At 48.1% G+C, this 27,999-nt stretch overlaps 1 protein-coding gene and 1 long non-coding RNA gene across 9 annotated transcripts; one reads left to right on the plus strand and one right to left on the minus strand.

Moving 5' to 3' along the window:
* Positions 1–139: 139 nt before the first annotated feature.
* On the minus strand, positions 140–27,827 carry LOC109281018 (uncharacterized). 4 transcript variants are annotated; one of them, XR_009460230.1, is made up of 4 exons: positions 23,561–27,781; positions 16,668–21,180; positions 5,823–5,902; positions 140–1,059 (listed from the first exon to the last, which is right to left on the minus strand). It is a non-coding gene; the product is annotated as an uncharacterized LOC109281018 (long non-coding RNA). The 4 variants fall into 4 exon arrangements; XR_009460229.1 differs by lacking the exon at positions 140–1,059 and having other exon boundaries at positions 4,203–5,902; XR_002087531.2 differs by lacking the exons at positions 140–1,059; positions 5,823–5,902 and having other exon boundaries at positions 16,493–19,968; positions 20,979–21,180; positions 23,561–27,802.
* Positions 1,099–15,509, plus strand: GSTZ1 (glutathione S-transferase zeta 1). Of its 5 annotated transcripts, none has more exons than XM_006263770.4 (9): positions 1,099–1,187; positions 7,102–7,153; positions 7,861–7,928; positions 9,650–9,730; positions 10,275–10,400; positions 11,146–11,221; positions 11,588–11,640; positions 14,429–14,478; positions 15,078–15,509. In XM_006263770.4, exons 1-9 carry the CDS (start codon positions 1,167–1,169, stop codon positions 15,202–15,204), a joined length of 654 nt encoding a protein of 217 aa, XP_006263832.2. In that variant the 5' UTR covers positions 1,099–1,166; the 3' UTR covers positions 15,205–15,509. The 5 variants fall into 5 exon arrangements, with proteins under 5 accessions (XP_006263832.2, XP_019334445.1, XP_019334444.2 ...); XM_019478899.2 differs by lacking the exon at positions 1,099–1,187 and adding an exon at positions 1,323–1,340; XM_006263769.4 differs by lacking the exon at positions 1,099–1,187 and adding an exon at positions 6,553–6,600.
* Positions 27,828–27,999: the final 172 nt, after the last annotated feature.

Here is a 27,999-nt window from a genome sequence, read left to right on the forward strand (position 1 = left end):
TTGGGCAGCGTGCTCTGCTACCATGTGCACTGCCACACTTTTTTTTTTTTTTTTGGCATGGGCTTTTTTGACCCCAGGATCTCCTGGGGTCAAGAAAATGCCCACACTGCAAGGTAGCAGCGCAGGGAACACCTGCATGTGTGGTGTGTGGTGCCACAGACAGGTCTGCAGTGCCACATACTGCACATCCACGCTCGTCTGGACACAGGCCCTCTGTGCAAACATGAGTTGCAATATAACCTCAAGGATAAAGGTTGTAGCCATATTGGTCTAAGAAAACAAGCAGTCAGTGTGCTAGACCAACTAGACAGTTGCAAAATTAAATGTTTTCTTTATTTGCAAGCTTTCAGGCACACACGCCTTTCCTCAGGTATAGGAGAATGCAAAGATTGTAAAATTTGCCCTAAGTAGAAATGAAAATTCGTATCTCACAGGAGAGTTAAAAAGTGGAGTAAGATCGATTCCAAACAGGAATCCGTAGCGACAAAATCATCCTGCCCTGCTGTGGGCTTTCCCAGTTCTCTGCAAGGGAAAAATTGCCTTAGCATTTTTCTGTAGTTAAAAATAATACTGAAAACGAGTTGGTATTTTTGGGAGGGGAGGAGGGGCTTGACTTAATCCGGGTAGCCTCAAGTCTAAATAGGGTTAAAAACCACTGCTTTAGAACAACTGATGCTTACAGCTGTCAGAGAGAATCCTACAAGGGCAACGCAGCAGATCAGACCTGCCTCTAACAGCAGCCCAGGCAGAGGCTGCCTGGTTTTACACTTGCACTTTGGTGGAATGGATGGATGTTGCTTCTTGGGCTGCAGGCAAAGAGGATGGTTTAAGTTTAAAGTCTGCACTGAAGCTATAGAAGGAAAACAAGTCAGTGCGTAGGAGAAATTAAAAAACTTTCCCTCCATTAATAAACCATCAAATGTAATCTTTGGGAAAGCGCTGTCCCACGTCGGGCCCAAACACCTGAGGAAGCAGCTGGAACTACTCTTCCCAGAATCCCTGCAAAACCCACAATAGGGCGGTGGCTTCCTGTCAGCGAGACTGGCAGCATTAGCAGGCCTGTAGAGAGCAAGGAAAGGAGAGAAGATTAGCCAATGCCGTATTAGCATCTGGGCAGCTGCAGATCCCTCTCTCGGGAAGAGAGAGAGTGGGGCTGGAGATGCAAGATGATTGCAGCCCTGGTGAAGGTATTTACTTTAGGGGTGGAGAGCCACAGTAGTGCAAGACTTCTTTTCAGCTAGGGGCTACTTGGGTCAGTGTAGGAGGGGCTTCATTCCAAACTGAGCATTTGTGAAAGCTACTGGCAAGTCTAGAAGTTCAAGGGAGGCAGGCTAGAAATGGTGAGCCATTGATTCAGTCTAAATAGTCCTGCAAGGTACAGTCCATGTATCTGTACAGTCTCATTGCCTGCACTGAAGATTTGCATAAGGGTTGGGGTCTATCCACACACAACAGCTAGGAAGATCAGAGCCTAAATCAGCATCTGATGTCTACATGTCTCTAGGAAAGAAACAAATGCAGCTTAATATAAGGACAGTTGGAGAATGGAAAAAATGTTTGAAGCGATCAAATTCTGTTTTGGCCTCTACGTAGAGCAGGGGTGGGCAAAATGTGGCCCATGGGCCAGATGCAGCTTGCCACGCCATTCTATCCAGCCCATGGGGCCCCTAAAAAATTTAGAAAATTACTATATATCTGCCCCTGGCTGCCTGTCATGTGACCCTCGATGGCTTGCCAAAACTTAGTAAGCGGCCCTCCACTCGAAATAATTGTCCACCCCTGACATAGAGGCTCCTACGGCTTCTATGACCCCGGCACCCATTCCTGCCTGGGGCAGGGGGTCAGACCTGATGATCTGTTTAGATGCCTTCTGACCCTAAACACTATGATACTATGAAGGGAGATGGCAAATTTACAGGGGGGAAAGGGGAGGAGGGTAAGATGTTTGGATCAGTATTTGTAGCCGCATGTACTGTAAAGGAAATGAAACTAAAATGATCTTATCACAAGCAGCATCCTGTTTAGCCAGCTTTAACAGTGGGACCCTCTCTCCTTGCTACTACCCATGTACTGAGCAGTCAAGAGCAGAGTAGTTTGCCCTGTTCTTTGTTATGATGCTAAATTATAAACCAGCAAAGCACAGGTGGTGAGTTTAAGAAAGGGTTTCCTCTTGGGTGCACCTTATAGGAACATTCTTCCCGTAGTTCCAGGATAGCTATTGTAGCTTGAGCTATCATCTTCAGGTAGTGAATGCCTACAGGGAAGTTATAGTGCAGGGGTCTAAGTAGAGTGAAAGGGGTCTGGTATAGGTAGAAGCTAAACAGAGGTGACATTTGGAGAAAAGGTTATGGAGCCATGCTGACTGTGGAAGCCACAGGGCCCACCACACAGTGCTCCATCTTAAGCTAAGAAGTTCTCACTGGGTGCATCTACACATGCACTTTACTACAGTTGACAAATTTGCTCTGCAGTAAAGCTTCATAGTCTGTATGTGTGCCCATATTAGGGTGCAGTAAATTAATTAACTCTTCCATAGGATAGTACTGCCCAGGACAAATACTATCCTATGGCAGGGTATTTACATGTGCTCAAACACAAGTGTGGACTGTGACGGGCTAGCTGGGGCACGAGGGTGCTACAGTGTGGGGGCTGCCTGCTGGCTAGCCCTGCACTCTAGCACCCTTGTGCCCCATACAGCCCCTCCACCATCTGATGCCACAATCGAGCTGGGAGCTGACCCCCAGACCTCCTGCTCTGGGTCAGCTGCTCCAAGGCTCAGCATCTTCACATGCACCTGGGACCAGTGTGACTTGAATTGCTTAGATCCCAGGCACATATAGGGATGCTGTGCCTGGGAGCAGCTGTCTTTGAAGCACACTAATTTCATGTGTAGGTGCACCCACTAAGATTTAAAATGGACCACTCAACACTAGAAGCTATATTCTTTGTGCCTTTGTTAGATAGCTCCTTCTGTATTCTGATTCATAATCAACTCGTAGGGCTTTCAGTCGGGCAACTGGGACTTTGTGATTACTGACCAGTGAAATGAGCTCAAAGTGCCACCAGGATCAGATGGTAGCTCTTTGTTTTGATAGCTTCTTCCAGCTGGATGAGTTTGAAGTTCCTGAAGCACTTTGCAGACATCTGTAAATTGGGCCTTCCAGCCTGTTTGTGAAGTTCCCATTTTGCATCAAAAGGTCATGTCCTTAGGAACTCTGGGGCCCAGTACCAGAACTAGGCTTAGAACACAAGAGTCTTTACTCCTACTCCTCTACCCTAGTCTTGGTTTCTCCATCCCTGCCCCTCTCTGCTAAAGAATAGGAAAAAAACTTAGAATCAAAGGTTCAAGGTTCTTCTCAGTGAAGGAGCTGAGGATTCTCCATGGTCTTTCTTTGGAATCTGGTTGCACTTCTGCATATACAGCTTGTGACTGGGAGGACTTATTTCTGAGATGTCCCACCACCTGTCCTCTCCCTGTGCGGACCAATTCCATGGTCTTTCTCCCCACTCTGGAAAGCAGGGCTGAGTAGAATTAGCGCTAATTCAAGAGTCAAATTATCCCTGAGGTTAAAGTAAGTGTGATGCCTTTCTACTCCACCATGGAGGATTGGAAGACCCACTTTCAATCTGGAGTGAGCATATATATTTTTGTGCTGGAGACAAAAGAGGGGGGAAAAACAAAGTCCCATAGGTAATGAGACTAGATAAGCCACGAAGCAGCCCCCAAACCTCCATTAACCCCTTAGCCCCCAAAGTAATCTGCCTCTATAACTGAACTGGAAATGCCTACACCTTGTGCTAAGAACAGGGATCGACCTCAAGGGCATGTCTACCTTGCCTCCTTGTTGCTTCTGGGAGCACTGCCTTGAAACAGGTACTGCCTGCTGGCTCTGTGCAGGCCAGATCTCCAGAATGAGTTGCTCTGGTTGTTTGGGGTAGCCCTGAGCACATGTCGATAAGCACACCCAGGACAGTACATAAGAGTTGTGGTAGGACATGCTCAGGACAATGCACAGGGGACTACATGGCCTTATTTTAGTGCTCCCAGGCACAGCATGGAAGTGGTATAGCCCTGTGGTGCTTTTGTTACCCACTGGTGGAGAAGACATTCCAGAGCTCCATACCTATGTTGCCAAAACGGCTAGTTTCGTTCCCCTGGAGGCTTGTTCAATTACCCTCAAGGAAAGAGTCACACATACAGGCTGGGTCCATCTAGGTTTATTGTTTGCAAACAGTTCGACTGAGGAGCAGAGAGCTCAAATCAGGGCCGACGATGAGTCTGGCCTGGAATCACATTTTTATAGCTTACATTCAACAGAGTCTTGACGTACTAGAAGTTTATTGGCTGCAGTACCAGTTCCTAATTGTGACGTCTTATCTTGTAGGCTGTACTTAACTAGTTATTGGTTAATGTGACTTATCAGGGTTAGTACGTGCGCACTCAAAGGTAGAATTGCAGCATGCTCAGAAGAAAAGAGCAATTTCAACAAAGTTAAACTTTAGTAACTTCTTATCTTAACGTAACCTTAAGGCACTGGACAGAGATGATTTCAAAATGCAAGGCAAGCAGTAAGAACCACAGCTTGGACATTAGACCTCCTGATCTTTACACAAAAGGGTCATAAGATGGTCATAAGACACTTCTATCATATGGTTGTTGCTCAAGCATTACTGCAAAATTATGGGGGCTAACATCTTTTTACTACACCTATGACAAAGACCCTGCTTTCAACCCTTCTGTGACTGCATGAGGTTATCAACAGGAGCCACCTGCTTCCTCATTATCCCTTTCTTCTCTCCTCTGTCTTTCCCTTAGGCATTAGAGAGGAGCATAAGCTCTGGCCGTACGGCTGAGGGCAAGCGAAACTCAGGGGTATCTGAATCCCAAGCCTCTGGGCTTGGGCTTGCATGTAGGATGCCTGCTAAAGGATTTGGAAGTATATGAAGCCTGGGGCTGGGGTGGAGAATACTTGCCGGTAGCAGGGCCACATATGGTTCTTGCATGATTCAAACTGATTTGTACCTAATCTGGCTAATTTGACCTGGGTCACGAAAAAATTTCCTTAAAAAAAAATAAAGCTCTTGCCACCTGCTCCCTTTCATGAGCTGAGTGTTTCTTCCAAAGTATAGCTCAGGAGCAAAACTGGATACATTTAGAGATTGCCCCAAGGGCTATGCTTTGGAGACACTTCCCAGCAGAGGGAAGAGTTGTTTTCAATGATCTGTTAGTAAAGTCTCTGGAGCTCCTGAAGTTACAGAGCAAAGCAATTAGCATGCTACAATTTAGTTCACAAATTACTGCAGATTGGGGAAAAAAACCTACACTGAGAATAACGAGAAAAATGTCTTCCCTAATTCTGAGAGTAGAACCAGGAAATAGGTGTATTCAAGAGAAGGCATTGTCTCATCACAGTACTGCCAGCCCCCAACTCTTCCAAAACCTTGAGCAAGGTCCCCAAAGAAATATCAACAAAAATTGTGTTGTCTACCTTGTGTTTGCTGTCTGGTTATTGAGTCTTTTAGGGGTGGTATCTTCTGGCTTTGCTCTCTAAGCCTGAAGGCTAATGGCTTACTTGAAAAAAGAAAGCTGATATTTTTCCTTAGTCCCTGATTCTGGGAAGTAAGGCTGTAATAAACCCATTGGCTAGTATCATCATACAATAAAACAGAGAGTTCACAGCACTGATGTCATTCCTCCCTCTCTGCAAACCATTTCTTAGGCAGACATCACTGGGATAATTCATCAAACATTTACGTTTTATAAACGATTTTAAATAAAATGTAGCTGGAGAATTGGTTTGCTGTTTAGACACAAGACTCACGTGCTGTTTCTGATTTGCCACTGACTCATGGTGTAACAATAAGCAAGTCACTTCATATGTCTCTGGGATGGAGTCAGCACCTATGAAATGGAGATATTGTTTCACTGCAGTGTATGTGTGGGCATATGAAAATTAATATATTAACCTCTCAGGAGTGCATTAATATATTAACCCCAACAGACAAAACTATAAATAGGAAATGGCTTCCTAATCAATAGGAACCAAAAATAAGCTTTATATGCAGAAGAGGGACCTTGCATTATGCTAAGCAGAGCGAGTGTATTCAGTGTTTTACAGAAAAACAGGCTGTGGCTGGCAACCATGCGATGAGCACAGAAACCTCTATGTGCAGATTCTGTTTTCCTTCTATACACCCCCTCCCGTCTGTGATTCTGCACTCGCAGCTTCTGACAGCCTGAGAGTCCCTGTAGCAACAGCAGCATGGCAAAATCTAGATAAATAAATATGACACAACCATCCTCAGATATTAGGGATACCAAAGTGATGGGCATGTTCCAACAAGCTAAAGAGTATAGTGGATGGGTGTCTTAAGGCGCATCCACACCGAGCAGAAGATAGCTGGCTGCTGTTGCTGTATCTTCTGGCTACAGGAGGCCAAGATTTTGGAATTTGGCACTTTTCTCATTGGCGGTAGGGACAGAACCTCCCACCCCTGCCCCCACCTCGGCTGAGCTAAAAGGAAAGGCTGTGGGAGGTGGCTTTCACTCCCTTGAGTGAATTGAACACACAGACCATGGCATCCTCGCCCTCTGGGAAGGTGAGAGCTGAGGGGTGTGAATGGGGGGATGGGCAGAGTTCCCTCAGGACTCTGGCAATTTGTTTCCCTGTATTCTCAGCACTCAGGGAGCAACAGCTATTCTTCCACACTAGGAATGTACTCTGCTTATCCCTGGATGGCTTGAAGGGACAACTCAGGCCACTGGATTTCAATTGCAGCTTATTATTCACTGGGAAATTTTATTTGGGAAATCAGTGACACGGGTCGAGATGCTGACATCTGAAAGTAACAATGAGGGACATTTTGAAGGGGCTAGAATCACCCAACTCGTATTCGTATTGTATTGCAGGAAGCTGGATCAAGCATGGTAACATTTTTGAACCCCCAAAAGGAACTGTCCCACCTAAAAGCAGAGGTAGCACCTAGTGCTCCTCTTTCTTAATTAGCGAGGTTCCTCGAATGTCTCATGTTCATGCTGGGCTCTAGCTGGGCAACTTGCAGAGTTACCATCATGTAATTGGCTTTCCTCTCTTTCCCCAGCCGGTTCTCTATAGTTATTTCCAAAGTTCCTGCTCCTGGAGGGTGAGAATTGGTAAGGTCTGGTGGTTAACTCTCCTTTGCTCTAGCACTGTTACCTCAGCACTTTTTCCAAACAGTAACCTTACCTCCAGTAAACCCACCTAATCAGTGACCTATTGAGAAAGAGCAGTCAGCAAAAATAGGACTTTGAGTTTTCTCCATTTCCCCAGGGAGAGGCAGTAGCAAACACCAAAATCACTTTGTTGGCTCCGGGCAGATGGGAAATGTAGGAATTTCCTTGTGTGCTTGGTACACACTTTTCACTGTTTTCATAACTGACATTGTAAGAGGATTTTCCTCTCAGGACTGGCCTCCCATAGTGGGCTTTGGATGGCTTCCCCCCTCCCTGAATTCCTCTTTTCATACACTTTCAGAGCCTGTTAAGACACATTCTTTCTCCATAAAGCTAATGGAATCCAGATGTCCACATCTGCATTCCTTAAAGGGGCCTGCACTGTGTTACTACACTGATGCTGCCTCAAACTGTGATCTTATCTGGTCTTGCCAGGAAAGCAGAGCTAGACCTGCTCAGTACTTGGCTGAGAACTGTTTCAACATGGTCCTGCAGGAAGTGGTGTGGGTACTCTTCCTGTGAGCCCCTATGCTAGGAGGTGCTGAGTTGCAAAACCATTTAGTAGGATGCACTCTCCCCTGCTCATTTCCTTTGAAACATGCCTGGATTCACTTTATCTCTGAATCCATGTTTTACATTCCCTCTAGCACTGGCCCTGAAGGGAATCACATATGACCAGGTGCCAGTGAACCTTCTGAAGGATGGAGGACAGCAGGTAAGAGAGAAGAAAAATATTGTCAGTCTTCCCAGGTGGCCTGCACAGACTAAGCTTGGGTTTACTGGAAATAGGTAGGCTATAGACTGGATTAGTTGCTAGAAATTCAATCAGAGGTCATCAGATGCTGTGGAAAACTAGACCCAGGTCACTTGCTGGGAACATAAGGGTCAAAGAACTTATTTCAGATCTCTTTGATATCTCATGGTCATCTCTGACCTCTCTGGGGTCCTCAACTCCTTTTTTTGGTGTCAGTGTAAACGAACAAACAAAAAAAGCTGAGATCAGGCCTCTACAACTTGGAGATGTATCAGGCCATGGAGGTCTCTCTCCAAGGAACACTGTGAGAGCACCATTGCTTGGGATCTTTAAACCCAGAACTGGGTGGAATGCTAAAGAAGCTACCAAAAGAACTAGTCTTGCTCTGGCCTCCAGGAGTGAAGGGGAAAATTGTTACATGAGACCTAAATATTTTCTCCACCCCTCTAATGTCTGTGCCAGTCCGTGTCCAGGAGGCTGAAGGCCCTCTCTGGCTTCAGTCGCAATGGGCACTTTTAAACATGCTTCATGGGGGTGGGCGCAGCACTTTAATTAGAGTGACTGGAATACTTTGCTGCTCGTGTATGGACACTGAATGATAAGACATACTCACTGAGTGCAGGCAGTAAAAAATGAATGCTGTCTGCTTCTGGTGCAGCCCTGGGGTCATACAGGGTGACACCAGAAAATGGTGGCATTTGTCAAGATGTATGAACCATATATTAGGGCAGTGGTGCCCAACCTTTTTCCCTAGCAGGCTGGATGGGAAGTGCCCAGGCTGGCTGCAGGCTGGATCTGGCTGGTGACCCCAATCTGGCACCCAAGGCAGATGTCGCAGGGCCCCATCTGGCCACATGGAGTGCAGCCTGGCACCAATCCAGCCATGTGGGGGATGGGGGCATAGCCTGGCCCCAGTCCAGCCACGTGCAGGAAGAGAGCGTGTCTCAGCTCCATCCAGCTGTGCGGGGGAAGGGGGTGAGGGCCGACCCTGAATCAGCTGTGTGAGGGGAATGGGACATGGGAATTTGGCAGCAAGGGAGGATGGTCCTATTAATGGCCACTGCTCCCCAGCCACCACATTTCCCGACCTGTGGGGAGCCCCACGGGCCAGATGCAATGGCTCTGCAGGCCACATTTGGCCCATGGGCCAGATACTGAGCACCCCTGCACTAGAGAATGACTGGCCATGTGGCATCACTGAGGCTGGGGTTTGGGTATGACAATATGATCTTCCCTGAGGGACTATAACAGTGACAGTGCAGTTGCACTGCTATAGCAGTTGGGAAAGGACTTCTGAACTTGTCCCCAAGCCAGTGAATAATGTGGAGGTAATGCTGTATGCCCTGCTCATAACCCCAGCAGCCCCTGAAACCCAGTAGGAGCACACTCTAGCATCCAGAGGTGGCTCAGGACATGCCAGGATTAGTGGGACTAATGCAGAGGGGGAGGCCAAGAAAAAAAACCTAGCTGGAAATCTTATGGGTACCAGTGGAGCAGGTCTGCACTTCCCTTTGCTACATAAAAAGGTGGGCAACAAAGTGAAGCTGACACATACTCCTCCCAGATGATCAGATGCTGTGAGACCATTTACAGAGCTCTAGGGCCCCTGAGAATTCCTGTGAGGGAATGTTGGGTTTTGTAGGCTACAGGGCAGGAGTAATCCCAGGGTCCTCTCTCCCCAGCTTGCTGCTGAGTTCCAGGTAGTGAATCCAATGCAGCAGGTCCCAGCCTTAAAAATTGATGGCATCACCCTGTCTCAGTCGGTGAGTGACCCAGCAGCTCTGCCTGTTAATCATTCACTCTGTCCTGCTGTCCTGCCTGGAAGTAGGACTTTGGTCCCAGGGTGCCTGGTCTCAGAGTTATTGACCACTTGGCATCTGAGATGAAGAAGATGATTCAGACTGGGAGGGGACTAGAATGGAGCTCCTGCAGGCAGACTGCTGGGGTAAGTTGTTTGCCCCATCCCTGCTTCCAAGAAATCCTCCTTAGCACCTGCTGTTAGTAATCCTAGTTCAGCAGCTGCTTTAAAATCCCACCTCAAACCAAGCAGTTTGCCTGGCAGACCCTCTCAAAAGGAACTGACATCACGTGGTATGAGCCAGGTCAGTCAAGTTTCCCTGAGGATGTTTCTATACATTAGGAGTCCTCCATCTTTGCCATGGGGCAATTAGAATAGACCTAACCACTGCTGGACCAAGCGTACTGGAAGTCTTTGCCCATGACTCCCCCACAGTTTTTGCCTTATATTGGGGCTGGCCTTTCTCATCATCCCACTAGTATCCTACCCCATCTCCTTGCTCCTTGCAGCTGGCCATCATTGAGTACCTGGAAGAGACCCGACCTAACCCCAGACTCCTGCCTCAAGACCAGAAGAAGAGAGCCCAAGTCCGAATGATCTCAGATCACATTGTTTCTGGCATTCAACCCCTACAGGTACTGTCCTGTCACAAGCAGGCCCGTGAGATGCAGACTGATGCAAACCCAGCCTGGGGTCTCTAAGCAATTACAACAGCATCATGCAATTTAAACTGCTGGTGGGCAACAGAGGATACTTTTCACAGAGGCAGTGATATCAGATCTGGAGGCATAACAATGCAGCTGAGCACCCAGGAGAACAGGATGCGTGGGTGCACTAGTAGCTTCTGGTTGCCACCAGCATACTTCTGTAGCTGCAGTGGAAGCTCTTATTTTTCTACCCCCTAAGTTGCTGGCCAGGGACGCTGTCCTGTTTACCTTACTAACCAGACCAAATCCAGGCTCAGCATGGATAGAGCTATCTGCCTAGTTCCTCAATGGAAAAAAAACATGATACTGTTGCAAAGGCTGATCTTCCCTGAGCAATCTGTGGGATGCCAGGGCTTCTCTTCAAGAACAGCTGAATTTAGCTACAGGGTGCCAGACTTTAGCTGCAGGATTTAACATCTTGTGGGAATGAGTGAGTCCCGGTGGAGTAGTGTTCTGGAGTGGGCTGTTTTGGGAAACTCTGAGAAGGTAGCTGGAATTTCTGATTCTGTCAGCAAGAGCAGAAAACAAGAGTGGTCTAATAGGAGGATCTTGTGTCCATCCCTAGTGCCCAGTCCTCTTCTGTTCCCAACTCTGACCCTGTCTGGGGGAGGTTTTGGGCAGGTTGCAGCCTGCTGGGCCAGTCTAACTTGGCAACTTTCTTTGGCCTTCTCAGAACCTGGCCGTCCTGCAACGAGTGGGAGAGAAGAAGCTGGAATGGGCTCAGCACTACATTACAAATGGCTTTCAAGGTATGTCCCATAGCTGACATAATCAGCATAGTTGTAGCTGTGTGGGGGGTTTAAAGTGGCAAGTCCAGGGAATTGTTAGGTAAATAGTTTCCTGCATTCACTGGGACTGGACTTGATGGCCCAGGAGGCCCCTTCCAATCCTCTCTCTCAAATGGCTGCTGGGGCTCAAGTACCATCTCACTCCTGCCCTTGTGATTTTCACCTCCCTGCAGGTACCCTCCTGGGCAGCCCCACTCAAGGCCTGGGGTGGCTCATTCCTTCATTCCTCTCAATCAAAAAGGCTGCTGTGTTTTCCCTCCTCCCCTCAGACAGCCCCTGAAAGTGGAGTCCCCAGATTCCTGACCCCAGCACGATCTCTTTCCACAGCTCTGGAGCAGATCCTGAAGAACACAGCTGGGCGCTACTGTGTCGGGGATGAGGTAAGATGTTTAGGCAGAGTGCTGCTCGCAGAGAAAACAGAAATCCAGCACCTTTTACATAGCAGTGGAGATCAGGGATTTTGGGAATGGCCTGTGTTCAGAAGTTGAAGCAGAAGTTAAGCTTCATGTATCTTACTTAAGTCATTAGTTGGCATCCTTCAGACTCTGGTGCCCCTGGCTGTTTCTTATTTAGGAAATAGCTCTTTGACTTGATCTCCCACACAAGAAACTAGATTTCTTTTTCCCCAGTGTAGTAGGGTTGGCAAAAAGCCATACAACAGAAGGAAGGTTCACTTGTCCCTCTCTGTAAGCTGGTTGCCAGATACCACAACACATGATCTGCCTGGACAAGATTGTGAAAATTGGCCAGGTTAGAGGAAGCTGGAGAATGGGATACACAACACTTGACCTCCAGGGCAGTGAGTCCAATTGAGTTAACTGTTTTATGGTCCCAGGAGTCAAATGTGGGATAGGAGGGGTATCAGTCCTATTCCTGAGGAGCAGGCATCTCCAGAAGAGACTCAGTAGAATATAAAGACTAGATACCCTTTGAGGTGGCTTTCCTAGTCAGAAGGAGCACTCTGGCAGTAATGGTGCCCCTGCACTACTCACACTATCAGTACATGGCTCAGTTTCCAGCCCTGCCAAACTAGCATCAAATTCTCATAGACGCCTATAAGAAAATGGAGATTACCCTAACATAGCACAAATTATATGCCTATTTTTGCCAGGTAGAAGAGAAAACACAGTCCCTAGGCTAAAAAGTCCACTCCTACTTCTCCCCAACACCACCTAGAAGGAAGTCTGTCTTACAGTTAAAGCACTGATTTGGCCCTCAAGAAATCTTCGTTCAGTTGCCTGCCACAGGCTTATTATGTGACCTTGGTCAAGTAATTTCATCTCTCTCTTTTTCTCTCTCTCTCACTTCCCCCCTCCCTTTACCCCATTCTCTTAAACAGCTGTGTAACAGGATGGCTTGTCATGGAATAAGCCAGCCCAAATCTATTAGCAGAACAAGTTGGGTGGTGATCAGATGTTCCCTTTACAGGGCTATGAGAAGCTGCGCAAGTGTAGGGAGAGGGACAGGGATGAAAGGCTTGCACAGGAGAACCTAAGAGGACAGATGCCTCTAGGGACAAAAGCCCAAAGGAACTGAAATGTTTTGTGCCATGACATTTTGCTTAAATTTTATATTGAGAAACAAAACTGTGTCCTGAAAGAAAGGTGTGTGTGGCAGTTCATCCTTTGTGCTCTGGGGAGCTGCCACACAGAGACAGGTAGCTGCTTATACTGTCCTGTTGTTATCCTCCCACTTGTTGGCTTGCCTGTTCAGGTTCTTGGCTCTCTGGGGCAGGGACTGTCTCTCACTGAGTTTGTACAGCGCCTAGCAGGGTAGCTGGGGCCTCCTGCTGCTATTGTAATGTAAATGAATGAGGCTTTCTTATCTAGCTTTACAGGCTCATAGCTACCTCCCCTTCCCCATTGGATGGCTCCCTCCCTCCTACCTCCCTCTGGAGACAGACTTGAGCTTGTTTGCTCAGTGGCAGGGTTGCCATAGAAGCCCTGTGTCCTCCAGGCTGTCACTAGCAATTGGTTCCCAGGGCATGTAAACACAGCTGTCTTAGGGCTCCTGGTAAGCAGCTGTTAGTGATTCCCAGGGGTCACTGTCCCTGCAGCCTTTTTACATTGCCCCCCTGCCTAGCTTTCAGAAAGGGAGTTGTGCTTTGCAGCTCCAGAGCTGCCAACAGGGCTTTTGAAAAGCACGCCCTGCTGAGGCTAGAAAACCAGTAACTGCCCCCCACCACCACCCACGATAAAGCAGAAAGGAGCTTTGTATAGCAACAGTGCTACTGCCACTGCTCAGTCAGGCTTGAGCACGTGCTATCATTTGGCAAACTCGTTTAGAGGAACTGGTCTTCAGACTGCTCCTGCTGTGGGGCTACAGACACTCAAAAGCATCTCCTGCTCAACCAGATCTCCAGTCATTGTAGTAACTTTGAAAAAATAAATATCTGGGCAAGACAAAGGGGCTGGATGGTAGGGCTACAATCTCCCCAAACTGGTATAGCAGAGGGGCATTCACTCAATTGCTTCTCTGTCCTGTAATGACACCTCTCCATTGTCATTTGCATGTTCAGGCCTCATGGCCTCTCTGGTAAATAGGAAGCCATGCTAGCATCTGACATTACCTATGAAAGCTTATGCCTCTCTGAACAAGTTAGTCACTAAGGTTCCACTCTGCCCTACCATGTCCTACTCTTCTGAGACTACCAGCATTAATGTCAGATTATATCATGGGAACTGACATCTCTCTGAGAACTGGAGAAGAGCCTATAAGCCCTACACCAGCATCAGTTGAGTGACCTGCTCAAACAGTGTGAAGTTTTTAATCCTATTGCCAGGCCCCTCTTCCTTTTAATTTTATCTGTTATACAAGTTGAATGTCAAGGGAAAAAAGGAACACTAAACAATACCGTGTTGAACAGCAGTTCTTATTTGCTGTCAGCCGAGTTCCACGGTTGCCACAAAGGGTTTAGCTGTACTTTGGAGCTGAAGCAAATGCCCGCTTCAGCCCCAGTGGGAGCTCAGTTAGGAAGGCAACCCCTGTTCTGTGCAGGACCAATTCCAGAGTATCCAAGTAGAAAACAGGTAGCATGTATGCATGCTGGGGGGAAAATGTATGGCAGGAACTGGCTTCTGGGATGGATGACTGCCCACAGACAGTGAAGTAACGGGCAGTAGGGTGATTTCTAAATTGCCTTGACCAGTTCTCTCTGCTCCATTGCAGGTCTCCATGGCTGACTTGTGCTTGGTCCCTCAGGTGTACAATGCTGAAAGGTAAATGAGGGATGAGCTTTAGGGGCCAGTTAACACCATGGACTCCACTTCCCACTCCAGATGCTTAGTTGATAGTCAAGCCTGATCTTTCTTCTGTTGATGCTCAGGTATACTAGAATAACATGTTCTCCCCACCTCCCATCTTTACCGTGTGATTCTTCTTAGCAGGAGAGGAGCTGGGGTTTCTTCCACAAAGCCTCTAGAGCTAGACTGGTAGCTGTCTGCACATTTTATCTCCTACCTACCATGCGGCAGGAAAGGGGGAACTTGAGCTCTTTGAAAGAACAAAAGCTGTTAGTGAAGAGACCTCCTTTAGCCAGTGCATCCCCAGAGACTGTAAGATACCCAGGAAACATCCATACTAAGAAAAGTGTGTTCTTACCACATACTAGTTAACACTAAGTACAAGGAAGAGAGAGAAAAACCTTATGGTTAAGCCAAGTTAATACATGGGAAGAACACACTTTTTCCTCTATTTGAGTTGGTTGCAGCTCTGAGGGTTCATTGAATAGGTATGCTGTTGTGCTCACACTTACCACTTGCTGCTGTCCAGTCTATCTAGGTGGATGTGTCCAACTCGCTCTCTCTTCCCTTTGCAGATATAAAGTGGACCTTGCTCCATACCCCACGATAACCAGAATCAACAAAACTCTTCTGGAGTTAGAGGCTTTCCAAGTGAGCCACCCTACCAAACAGCCTGATACCCCTGCAGAGCTGCGAGCCTAAGATTTTCAAATATGTAGGCTCCACTATGCTCTAAAAATCAAGTGGGCAGCAAATATATGGAAAACACCTGGCATAGAGGAGGACAGCTACACTCCTGTGCTAGCAGGAAGCCATGGTACTGTTGCATTCCTACCATCAGCCAAGGAGAAAGTGAGGGAGCACTCCTGCCCAGTCATTCTGAAAGCAATGTGGGTAATCCACTGAAGACATCACTACCTTAGGGAGACATCACACCTACCTGTGATTGTATCTAACTACCTTAAGTGTCACTACAAAGAATAAAAAAATACAATGGTCATAAAGCATCTCACATGTGTGACTTTGGACACAGAATTGGATTCAGCTGAAGATACCCAAGTCATTTTATATTGGAAGGTGAGGGTAACATCACTTAGCAACAACTACTGCATCAGGCCCACTCTAGTTGCATGCTATGGAAGGCTTCTTTAGTTGAGTTCCACCAGCCATGGGAAAAGTGTTAAAGAGCCACTCAGTGCCTGGAGAGTAAGACTAGGCTATTAACACACTGGGCCTTGTTGTCCTTGTACTTACAATTAAAGCATAACTCCATTGACATCACTGGTGCATCTGCTAGTTTACATTGCTGTAAGTGTGTCTGGCCCACACCCAAGTAGAGAGCTGGACCCCAGCCTGGGATGGGTCCTGCTCTTGTAAGAAACTACTGACAGCTACTTTGCCTTATAGTTCCTACACAAGGGTGATGAGTGGTCCAAGGCTGCTAGGTAATCTGTGTCAGTCCTTCAAGCCTGTTGTTGGGACAGCTAATCTGTGCATTTTCCCTTCATCCCTACTGTCACTGATGTCTTGGCATCTCCCATTAGTTGAAGAGAACAATGTTCTCTTCCCAGTCCCTGGACAGCTTACTCCAAACACAACATGGCACTAGACAGATTTTCAGCTATTTTGCCAATTTTAGAAAGCTAATCACCAGTAGGTGGCGCTCCTGCATTGAGCAACCCACCTCACCGTGCCCAACCACCTTCCAGGCTCCAAGTACCTCCCTCGGGGTGCCTCACGTCTGGCCGACCCCCTTCCTGGAGCACACCCACTAGCCTGGGGGTTCCACTGCCACCACTGAGGGCTGGGCTTTATTCTGGCTCTGTGCACCCTGGGAAACAGGCCTAGTAGCCCTTGAGGGTACTTGATTCACTTCAAGAACTTGGGATGCTTCCCTCAGTCAGAAGTACAAGTAGTGGTCTCCCTTAGTCAGCCAAACCAAGGGGACCCCAAGGCATAATCTAGACCCACTCCCAAAAAGTCTCCCACACTAGATACAAAGGAGAACTTTATTGGTTACAAGGGGTAGGGTTGGAATAGGGTACAGGGTAGAGCAATATCAGAGAAATCCCATAGAGCAAACTCCCATGGCTGGGTAGCCTTTGATCATGCATCTGAGTTACTGCAAACTATATATCTAGTTGGATCTCAGGTAGCTTACTCACAAGTATCATCCAGAGGCAGGTGGAGATTCCCTCTGGAGGCAGACAGTTCCTTGATCATGAGTTTTGAGAGAGAGAGAGCAAGTTTCAGATGGTCCAGCTCTTCTCTCTCTCTCTCTGAGTCTTCCTCATGGCTGCTGCCCCCTCCTCCTGGGCAGTCCTTAACTTATATATAGCCCTTGTGACCTCATTTACCTGGTCCAATGGAGGCCAGCACCTGCTGGCTGTCAGCCAACCAATTTGAAATGCATTACTAGTTGCTGGGCAGACTGGCAGTTCCTAGCTCCCCAGAGAGCAAGCCCCTCACCCAGGTATATGATGCCAGTCACGTAGGCAGAGGGAGCAGGTTTCCCCCTTCCCTCAGGAATGTATCCAACTCAGGTTACCTAAAGAGATAGGGTAAGGTGTGTATCCTCTGCTGGGCCCATCCTAACCAAATTATCACAGAGCAGAGTTTATGGGAAGAAACAGAGGTGGCCTTCTGCCACAACATGGCACTAGACAGATTTTCAGCTACTTTGCCAGTTTTAGAAAGTTAATCACTCATTTGCTCCAAAAATTTCCCAAGAGGAAATTCTCATCCATCCAGCAGTCTTTCCAAACCAGAGGAACCTCTTTGGAGGGCTTTCCAAGTTGTGGCAATCAGAAACCCAGCCAGCTTTGGTGGACATTTCATATTGCCACCCTACAGTGCTGTCTTTCCAGTTTTCACCCTTGAGCCAATAACTCTTCTCTCACTAAGCATGACTAAATCCATGCATTCACCTTCATTTCTAGGATGGCAGGAAGAGCCACTCACACATTAGCCAAAAAGAAGTGGGATTTGGGACAAGGAAACAAAGTGAGATAGTGTAGAAGGAGAAAGCAAAAGACATATTGCCCAAGTCTCTGAGGAAAACTTCCACTGTGAGGAGGACACTGCAGATTCAACTGAGACTTTGTAGGGTAATTAGATATCAAAGCACAGGCTTTAAAGCAAGGCTAAGTCAGGAGATTGCTACCTCACTTGATGCTGTGTGTCCACAGACCTCAAAACAGGCAAGAAGCTTCTGCAACTCTCACAGATTTCCTATCCAAGGTCCCTTTTGTTGAGGTAGATTTCAGCAACATATGGATGCTGACTCCTCATTTCATAGCTTTGATTCATTTATTGCCATCCACAATCTAGCCATCACTGCCTCTATTTGCCCAGGCACAGAATCCCTGCCATTCTAGGCTGGGCCTCAGAAAGTGCTGCCTCTTCTCCTAGGTCCAACTGGATCCTGCTGGTGCTGTTATAGAAAGTCCCAGCACAGTCTAAGCCAAGGAAGACAAGCAGTGTGCATAGGCTGTGGGTTGCCCTTTCTTTCTTTATCAACATCAGGCAGATGAGTGGAGATCAGGTTGAGCAGCATCTGTTCAAATTGGGATACAAAGCAGAGGTCATGGTGGGTTACTGTGTTTCATGTGAAAGTGTCTGCAACAGAAAGGATCCCACCAGTACAATCCCCTCTATGCCAGGGATAGCACAAAAGATTGAACACAAGGCTGCTAGACATGCCAGAGAGACCAATGTTACCACAGCCAACAGCAGCTCTGAGGAGGGGCTGGAGAGTTACTCACCAAGGCAGAAAGTGTAAGGCCCCTTTAACATTGCAGCCTCCACTGATCAGGACCCTATGATCAGACACAGCTGTTGCACCATGGAAACTAGAATCGGAAACTAGAGCAAAATCCATTGGGGAACAAACTGTCCCTTCAACTCCTAGGGGTGCAGACTTACCTACAAGCAGCATGGGAGAGTGGTTTGGACAATAGATAGCAGTCAGGACTTGTGAGTTCTAGTCTCAGTTTTGCCACTGCCTTTCTGGGTCACCCTAAACAAGTCATTTCCTTTTCTGTGCCCTGGCTGCTGTTGATGTTGTGAGGTATAAGCAGTGCCTGTAAAGCACCAGAATATCTCAGATACAAGGTGCTAATGAGGTGGCCAAGGCTTCCCTTCAGGACCTGCACATTCAGAGTACAGGGTGTCTTCCTTTCTCCAGCTCTTTTCCAATGCAGCTGCCAGGGATGGGAAGTTGTGCTGGATGGCAGCCCTACTGGTATGGAGGAAGCAATTTTTCCAGCTCGACACCACTCCCAGCCATAAAGAGAGTTGGCACTTGGTCCTACAGCAAGATCTTACCAGTGTGCAGAAGACTATCCTGGGAGAAATGGAACAGTTGTATACTCCATGTAACCTGATGCACAGGGGAAAAGGAGTAAAGACTGCAAACGAGGAGCAAGCCTAGCAGCACTTCCTAGCCCTACTGCAAGACAAAGAGCTCTGTGCTGAATATGAGGAACACAGGTTTTGTCCATCACATCAGGGCAGCAATTTGTCTACCCTGTTAGCCAGACTTCTGCCATGGCAAATGCCTTCCATTTCTTATATCCTCCACTGGGCCAGACCATTCCTTCTCCACCCATCAGGGCCTTCCTCACACCAGTAGCATCCCGTTCCTACTTCCCAGTCAGGGCCTCTTACAACCAGACCTCCTCTTCCCATGTCCTGAGCATGAGGGCTCTCAGCCCCATTGTCCCAGCCATCAGAATGCACCTTCCTAAGGTAGGGTGCCCTTTATTGCCTACCCTGCCCTAACGCTCTGGTAAAGCCTGACAGGAAAGGTAGTGTCCCATTCCCAACTACATCCAGGATGCACATGTCATTCAGGTACCCAGATGTCCTTTGCCCCCCCCCAGAAATATGAGATTGTTTCTCAGCAGAGTGGCTGAGTGGCTGGGAAGAGAGGTGGTGAGTAAGCCAGGCAACCTCAAGAACCTCCTGGTATCCAAACCAATTTCCATTCCCAAAGGTCATGTTTTGGGGGAGCCATTAACCTTCAGCTTTTTGGGCCAAGACAATACACATGCCCACAACCATGACACACCTGCTGGAGAGCACTCCATCTCTCCCATGGAAATATAGCTGGGAACACTCTCACTGGAGATATTTAAAACTAGGGCTGAACTCAGCCCTGGGGACCAGACCATGAAGAACAATCAAGCAGTCACTTGCTCTGAGATGTAGGGACTGAGGAGACAGAAACAAGGGATGCCTCCTAGACTATGACTTTGAGGGCTGAATCAAAAGCTTCTCACCCAAGTCTAGGAAGGGGCTTTTCCTCCACAATGGGCTGGTACCAAATCTCATACTCCGAGTTGAAGATATAGAGCGTGTTGCTGCAGGCCACAGACTCCAGTGCTGTGGTCTTGGGGAAAGCCCCTCCAAAGATGAAGAGATGGTTGCACTGTGGTAGCACAGTACCCTCATCTTCTCCTTGACCTAAAGAAGGAGTTCGACAATCAGGTTTCATGTCTCAAACATGGGCCAGGTTCATCCTGGCCCAGTCATCCAAATGAGGCATGGCGAGTGCCTGGTGTCACTCCACCAGTCCCTGGGCCACAACTCTGTGCCTTAAGTAGGCAACATCTGCTCTGCTGCTTCCTACTCTTGCTGACCTGAATGCACTCCTCCCCCCACCCAAGCTATCTATTATCTTAAGAGTATGATGGGAAGGAGCATCACCACCCACAGTGTCATACTGGAAAAAAAATTTTGTGCACATAGCTGCTAAACCCACACCCTAACTTCCCTCATGCCTTAATTCTGCACACTCAGGGAAGGGAGCAACTTGGCCACTACCTGCCCTGGTGTTCCCTTTCTCCCTGGCTCTGCAGGAGCTAAGGAGGGAAGGGGAATGCACACAAAGATGAAGTGCAGCTCTCTAATGAGAAGCAAGTCCATTCCCCCTGCATTGGGTAAGGAGTACCACAGCCTGAGCACCCCAAGCCAGTTCACCACCTGCATGTTTAAGGCCAGTTTTCAGCAGCCCCTCAAGAATGGAGGTCACTTCCCCCACAGGCAGTGAGATATTCTCCACCCATGAAGCCTGGCTCAGATGCAATCAGTCCAGTTCACTGGAAACTTGATATTACGTTTTTTGTGAAATACTGTTTTTTAGCCTGTTTTTCTGATGGAGACACAGGATTTCCATGGCTTACCCCAAGAGATGAAACAAGTCAGTGACTCAGGGGTGTGGATTGGAAGCAAGGATATGCCATTGCCCCTTTGTCCTTCTGAGGGGTCCCAACAAATTACCCCTCCCACAGCTGGACAAACAGTGGACAATTCACAGTGCCTGTGACACTGAGCCAGGGGCAATGTAAACATAAGGACGGGAACAAGTGTGAGGGCATGTCCCAGGGCCCAGAGACATTGCTCTTGCATTCCTAGCAGCTTCTCCCCACCATCCCCACACTTTTTTCCTCTCCTGGGAAAGCTCCATTACTCACAGCCATAGGAAGCCACTTCCAGGTGGCTGTGTCCAGGATGCAGATGCTGCTATGGTGTGTGCCCTCCTTCACACCCCCAGAGACATAGACACATTTGGTGTCCAAGTCATACGTGGCAATGTGGCCCATAAGCAGAGTGGCACAGAACTCAGAAGGGGCAGAGCCACTGGGAACCAGAAATCATCATCTGTAGGAGCAGCACCTGTAGACAGGATGGAGTTTTGAACCCTTCATTTTCTCAGACTCAAATGACCCACCCTCCCCTGGACAAGCCTCTCAGGACCCTGCTCCTTTCATTCCTCACCCTTAGTGCCTCATTGCTGAAAGGAAAGGTTTACAGCAGGATTTCTGTGCTTAAGTGTGGCCAGCTAACTAGCTAGGAGACAGAGCTGAAAAGGTCTGTCTAACCAACCTCATTTCCTTCTATAACCAGGTGACACATCAAATATTTGGATTTCAAAAAAGCCTTTGACTTGGTCTCCCATGATGTCCTCATGGTAAAATTGGGGAACTGCGGCCTCGACAACCTTATGGTCCAATGACTGGGGAACTGGCTCCGTGGTTGGACTCAGAGAATGACAGTCGAAGGAACTGAGTCAACATGGTGATCAGTGGCATCCCCCAGGGCTCAGTACTCAAACCGGTACTTTTTCATATATTCATAAATTATCTGGATTTGGGTGTCAGAAGCAGACTGGTTAAGTTCGTAGATGACACCAAATTATGAGGAAGTGCGGTCATCCTAGAGGATAGGTTGGGGATTCAAGCCGAACTGGACAGGCTCACAAGGTAGCCCGATCAAAACCTGATGACATTCAACACAGAGAAATGCAAGGTGCTCCACCTCGGGAGAAAGAACGCACATCATACTTATAGGCTCAACAGTGCTACACTCACTAGCACCACAACCGAAAGAGATTTGGGGGTCATGATTGATCACAGGATGAACATGAGCCACCAATGCAATGCTGCAGCTGGCAAAACAAATAAAACTCTGGCTTGCATCTACCAATGCATCTCAAGCAAGACCCAAGAAGTCATCCTCCCACTTAACTTGGCCTTGATGAGGCCACAGCTGGAGTACTGCATTCAGTTCTGGGCTCTGCACTTTAGAAAGGATGTAGAGAAGTTTGAGAGAGTCCAGAGGAGAGCCACGCACATAATCAGAGGTCAAGAGAACAGGCCTTATGAGGAGAGGCTGAGAGGCATGGGACTCCTTAGCCTGAAAAAGCAAAAGCTCAGGGGTGACTTGGTGGCTGCCTAGAAGTATATAAAGGGTGTGTATCAGGATTTGGGAGAATGTCTGTTCACCAGGACACCCCAAGGGAAGACAAGGTCTAACAGTCACAAACTGCTGGAAGACCGTTTTAGACTGGACATAAAGAAAAATGTCTTTACCATCCGAGTCTCTAGAGTCTGGAATAGACTACCCCAGAAGTGGTGCAAGCATCTACTCTGAATACATTCAAGAAATGCCTGGATGCTCACCTTGCTGGGGTCATCTGACCCCAGCTGACTTCCTGCCCCTTGGGCAGGGGGCTGGACCTGATGATCTTATGAGGTCCCCTCCAGCCCTAACATCTATGAAATCTATGAGGAACAATATAGGTGTAGAAAGTGGTAACTCCTTGGATTCACCCTCCCGTGCTTCCCCAGTACACACACTGCAAAACACACTGCTGCACCTACTCATGGAAAACTACCCAACTCCCACTGCCTGATCCTACACAGCTCCTAAAGTGGCCAAGATATGAACTGTACAGGGCTGTAGGCTCAGACTGTGGCCCATGGCATGCAACCAATGAATGCCTTCCAGCCTCAGCTAAATGTAGCTTCCTACCAAGAGAGGAACTGGAGCCACCAAGGGAGGAAGGAAGACAGAAAAAGAACAAATATGTATAAAGGATAAAATAGACAACAAGGGGAGGGACAATGGAAAAAAGAAAGCAAGAGTAATGACACATGTCAAGGCAAGATAAGGCATCATGGGGACACCCACCCACAGGGACGGAGCCACTAGGCTCCAGAGTGCTTCTCTCTCAGCAGAGAGCTCCATGCATAGAGTACAACCCACACAGTTTTCACTACACTGTGAGGCTTCTGTGTGCCGAAGGGGACACCATCATTTGCCTACTTCAGTGCATATACCCAATCCACTCCACTCCTGCTTCAGATGGTCATACTGGAGTCACCAGCATGTTCACAGGTTACTCCTAGGAGAGGGGACACCATCCCTCAAAACGCAGGGACATTAGCTGAGGGCTCTTACCCACCAGCCTCTCCCACCCCTCACCCGAATAAATGTTGCCCACCTCCTTTGTAAGCTCACAGTGCAACATAAACCCCCTGAAGCCAGACACCATGGCAGCCAGGCCCTGCAACAACAAAGTGGGACTCCCAGTGGCACATCAGCTAGATACCTCAATTGCCCCTCAGAAAAGTGCACAGCATGGAAGAAACCCCCTACCAGTCACCATCCAGACCTCTTCTCTAAGGGCAACTCTGCACTGCCCACAGACACTTTGCGTGCGTACGCGCACACACACACACACACAATCCCCATCCCACCCCAAACTTCTTACCAGTTTGTAGTGTCCAGAAAGGATCCTTACAAGATTGTTGCTGGGCTCCTTCTCCACCAATGAGAACAGCTGTTTTTGGGTCACTGAGGCACATGGGATGATGCCACTGTGTACTTGAACATGCTAGAGAAGGAAAGACAGAACTTGTTTTGTCAGCAAAGTTGAACAATGGGTCCAGGCTCCACTTAATGCCATGGGGAGGACAAAGCATGAAGAACATGGGCTTACAGAGAAGGAAGTGGAGAGGGTGGGGCTGGACTGTCATGGGGTGGTGGGAGCAAGTGGCCTTGGTTCCTCCTACAACAGATGGAGAGGACACAAAGAAACCCTGGATCCCTCCACTGAAGACCCCTGCTGGAGGTCTCCTCCCCCAACCCGACCCCTCCATAGGGAAGGGGATTTTATTGTTAGCTGTAGGGAGAAATCACTGGATTTCCCCTCTTCATTCTCTGTAATGTAGGAAGCTGGCAGTGGCTCTGGCTGACTGCACTTCAGTGATAAGGAGACAGGAGCCTGAAGAGATCCCTTAATTATGGGAGAGGCCAGTTCCTCAACTGCTTATTCCTACATTTAAAGGCATTTGGCAGCCTCTGGTTCCTGGGATCAGAGGCCTAGAGTTCCCGCCAGCTAATTCTTTGAGGAAACTCCTTACCCATGCTTCATTTCCTTCTTTCTTCCCTTCCAAGACTTCTCCCCTATCCACAGAACTCCAAACTGGTGAGAAAGTTTGGTAGTCTATAGTTCATTTTACCCAGCTCCCCTCAGGCAGCACTATCTACTGTCCCCTGAATGCAGAGCTGAGATTCATGTGGTGTTGAAGATAAATCCTGTCCTCCTCCTAATGTCTGGGGCATGCAGTTTAGGGACCATACTATGGGGAAGACACAAAGCAAGCACAGCCCATTGACAGATCCTGAGCCTTGGGAAGTGAGAGAGACTAGTGTGAACATTCAGACAGGGGCCCATGATGCTAAAGGAATGAGATTACCAAGCAGTGGAGAAGACAGGCCAGGGTCTAGGGATAAGGTCCTCACCTTGCAGCTCCTTCATCTTCAAGTCTGCAGAAAGAAAACACAGAGGTAATGGTTTCAAGGCAACAGCTAGGAGTTGAAGCCTGGAGGTTCTCAATCCTCCAACAAGTTAAGTGCTTTTCTGTCTCTCCCCCCAACACACATTCACTCCATAGGAAGGGGCTGGGAGTGGATATGCAGCCTCATGTAGCATACTGGTTCCTCTCCAATCCAGAAGAAGTTGACAGGCTGACTCAAAGGAGTCTGCCTGTCTGCATGAAACTCCAGGTTCAGGACTGGGGTCTTAAACAATCCAGGAGAGTTTAGTGCTGGGGAAAACCCTAGAGACAGAAGATGTCTGTTTCCCCAGCACAGGGCATAAGCACAGTTAACAGAAGGGCAGTTAACAACCCCCACCCTGCTACTGTGCTTTGCCCACAAAGACAAAACAAGAGTTCCCTCTCCATAACTCCATTTCTGCCCAAAATGCCAACCAAGAGAACTGCTGGGACAGCAATTTTGCCTCATTAGAAACTGGACCGAGACCCAATCACTCATTTTACATAAGGATCACTGAACAGCTTCCAAGTGTACCTGACTTGGTCACAACCCTAGGGCTGAACAGAAGTTCATGCTCTAGAGAGGCTCTATTCCCCATTCCCTACTCCCCAGCTCCTTTCTGACTTAAAAAGAAAACCTTCAGAAGTTCAATGCAAGCACATTTTAAAAATATATTCCTCTGGCACTCTAAAGAGTTAACAACTGCTGGCATGTTTATATGGACCAAGTCATATGTTACTGGGAAGGAATACAAGAAGAGCCATGGTCAGGGCACCGAACCTAGAGTCAGGAGTCACACAGCTCTGCCGCTTATTTACTGTGGGACCTGGAGTAGGTTTCTCTGTGTCTCAGTTTCTTTATCTGTAAAATGGGGCTTATGAAGAGTTAAGGAATTGTATTACATGGTGCAATGCACTGGCATGCAAGTGACCCCAGATTCTATATCTGGCCCTGGCCCAGTGGACAGAGGTTGCATGTTTGTGTGGCTTGTTCAGGGGAAAGTAGAGAGAGAGTCTCAGTGTTCTGAGGAGGACACAGAGGACCCTCTTGCCTGGGAGGTAGAGTTAGAAACATACTGGGAAGCTCTCCTCAGAGGTAGCATGCACAAATCTGGGAGTCAACCTGACAATACCCAGAAGAGACACCTGAAAGCTATTGTCACAAGGCCTGTGCCCCATTCTTCATCTGGGGAACCAGAGTTGCTTCATGGTCCTGCTCCCCTTCAGCTGCCCTGAGCTCAAACAAGACCTTTCTGGGCTTCTTCAGATGGACAGAGTTTGCCTTGAGTGCCTTCCTACTCGCTTTGTTGGGCACCATCTGGCCAGTGGGTGGCTGTGGGACAAGAGGCACCAACTGCTTTTTAAGTGGTGGAGAAAAATCCTTCCTTCCAGGCCTTGGCTTTCCGGAAGTCACCTCCCAGCTCTGACATTCACTCTGCCCTTTAGGAGTCACAGAAGGATCCACTGCCTGTGACTCACAGGGATAAAAAACAAGCATTTCTGTGACTGAACTTGTGGAGGGAACCCCTGGCCCCATGATTTGGGATGATGCCATGTTGGACAAGTAAGTACCCCCGGAGCTGGACTGCTTCAGGGACAGAACCAAGCTGCTCATTAGCATGGGCTAGGGGTGATCAGTTTGACCAGCAAGCTGCTGAAGTGTGTTTATCTTTGGTGCTTTTGACTCAAGGGAGGGAAGTTATCCTTGTCTGATATCTCTAAAACAGGCAAGGCCTTAGCTTCAAACACCTATCTAGCCAGAAGAATAATGCCAAAGGCTTCAGCTGGGTGGACAGCTCAGGGACCTTTCCTAACAGGGAAGAGGGCAGGAAAGAAGGGAATTGATTCATAGAGGAGAGACCCTAGATACAGATACCTCATTGGGGTCCTCCAGGTCCTGAATGAAGGGTGCTGTATCTTCAGGAAGGACAGGGTGCTGAACATGGGTGAGCAGAGGTGCTGTTACAGACACCCTTGAGCAACTATGGGAGAAACAGCAACATGCAGACCAGGCATACAAAAAGCCGTCTCATTCTGATCTCTATTTAAGGCCTCTAGCCTCCTTCACATGCTGGGTGCGAGCAGCTAAATTACAAGGGAGATTGACTGCAGGGAGAAGGCAGCAACCCAAGTGTGCCATGCTTGGATAGACCTGACAAAAGGAGCCACTCACCCAGAGGTGATTACTGTAGATCCTCAGAGAGTTGCTCACACAGTCTCCGCCTTTGCCAATCTTTTGTGCCACAGAGAATAACAGGGTTATGGAGTTGAAACCTTCCCTCTTCTCTGCTGCTGTCGTAGATACAATTAAGGCAATCAGTCCAGGGAAGAGGTACAAGGAAGGAGTCCTCCAGAACAGCCTCAGAGGCTGCAAGATAGAGGGCATGCCAAATTACTTGGCGACTTAGCTCTTATGATGCTGAGTGCTAGTCAAAGAACCTGTACAGACAGACAAGAGACTAAGCTGAGATCTTGCACTGGGACTCTCCAGTATCCTAGCAACAGTAAGATCACTTAGTTTTAATAACCAGTTTTTCAACAACAGACCACAAAGGAGGCCAGTATCAAGGGGAGGATCCATCTCAGGGGCACTACATCCACAGATTTCAGCTCAGAGGCACTAACTGTCTAGGCACTGTGAACTGAGAGCAGAATGGAACTGGAGTTGAAACAGCCTCTACACCACTAGTAACCCACAGCATTCAAAAGTCAAAGGTGTATTGGCATAACTGAGTACAGGGCATTGAACCAGATCAGAGAGTGCATGAGGTGAGGACAGACTGCATTAACAGATCTGTGTGAAGAGGGATAGCCCTGAGATAGCTGGAGGTGCTGCTAGCAATGATTGACAGGGTGGACAGGCTTTGAGCATCAAGGACAATAAAAAGTCCTTTTTCAGATATGTGGGGAGCCGGAGGAAAAGCAGGGGCAACGTTGGACCGCTGCTGAACCAGATGGGGCAACTGACAACTGACGCCCAGGAAAAAGCCAACCTATTAAATAGGTACTTTGCGTCAGTCTTTCATCAGCCCCATAGGACGCCCATGCCCGCTACAGGGCCGGGAAGTCCAGGTGAGGGTGATCCCCTGCCCTCCATTAATGCTGACTTCGTGAAGGAACATCTTGAGAAGCTGGATACCTTCAAGTCAGCTGGCCCTGACAATCTTCACCCCAGGGTACTCAAGGAGCTGGCGAGCATCATAGCCCAGCCTCTAGCGTGGATCTTTGAAAACTCTTGGCGCTCTGGTGTAGTGCCCGAAGACTGGAAGAAGGCCAACGTGGTGCCTATCTTCAAGAAAGGGAGGAAAGTGGATCCGGCTAACTATAGGCCCATCAGCCTGACTTCTATCCCGGGGAAGATCTTAGAAAA

This window comes from Alligator mississippiensis, chromosome 2 (assembly GCF_030867095.1).
Source record: "Alligator mississippiensis isolate rAllMis1 chromosome 2, rAllMis1, whole genome shotgun sequence".
Taxonomy (NCBI): Eukaryota; Metazoa; Chordata; order Crocodylia; family Alligatoridae; genus Alligator; species Alligator mississippiensis.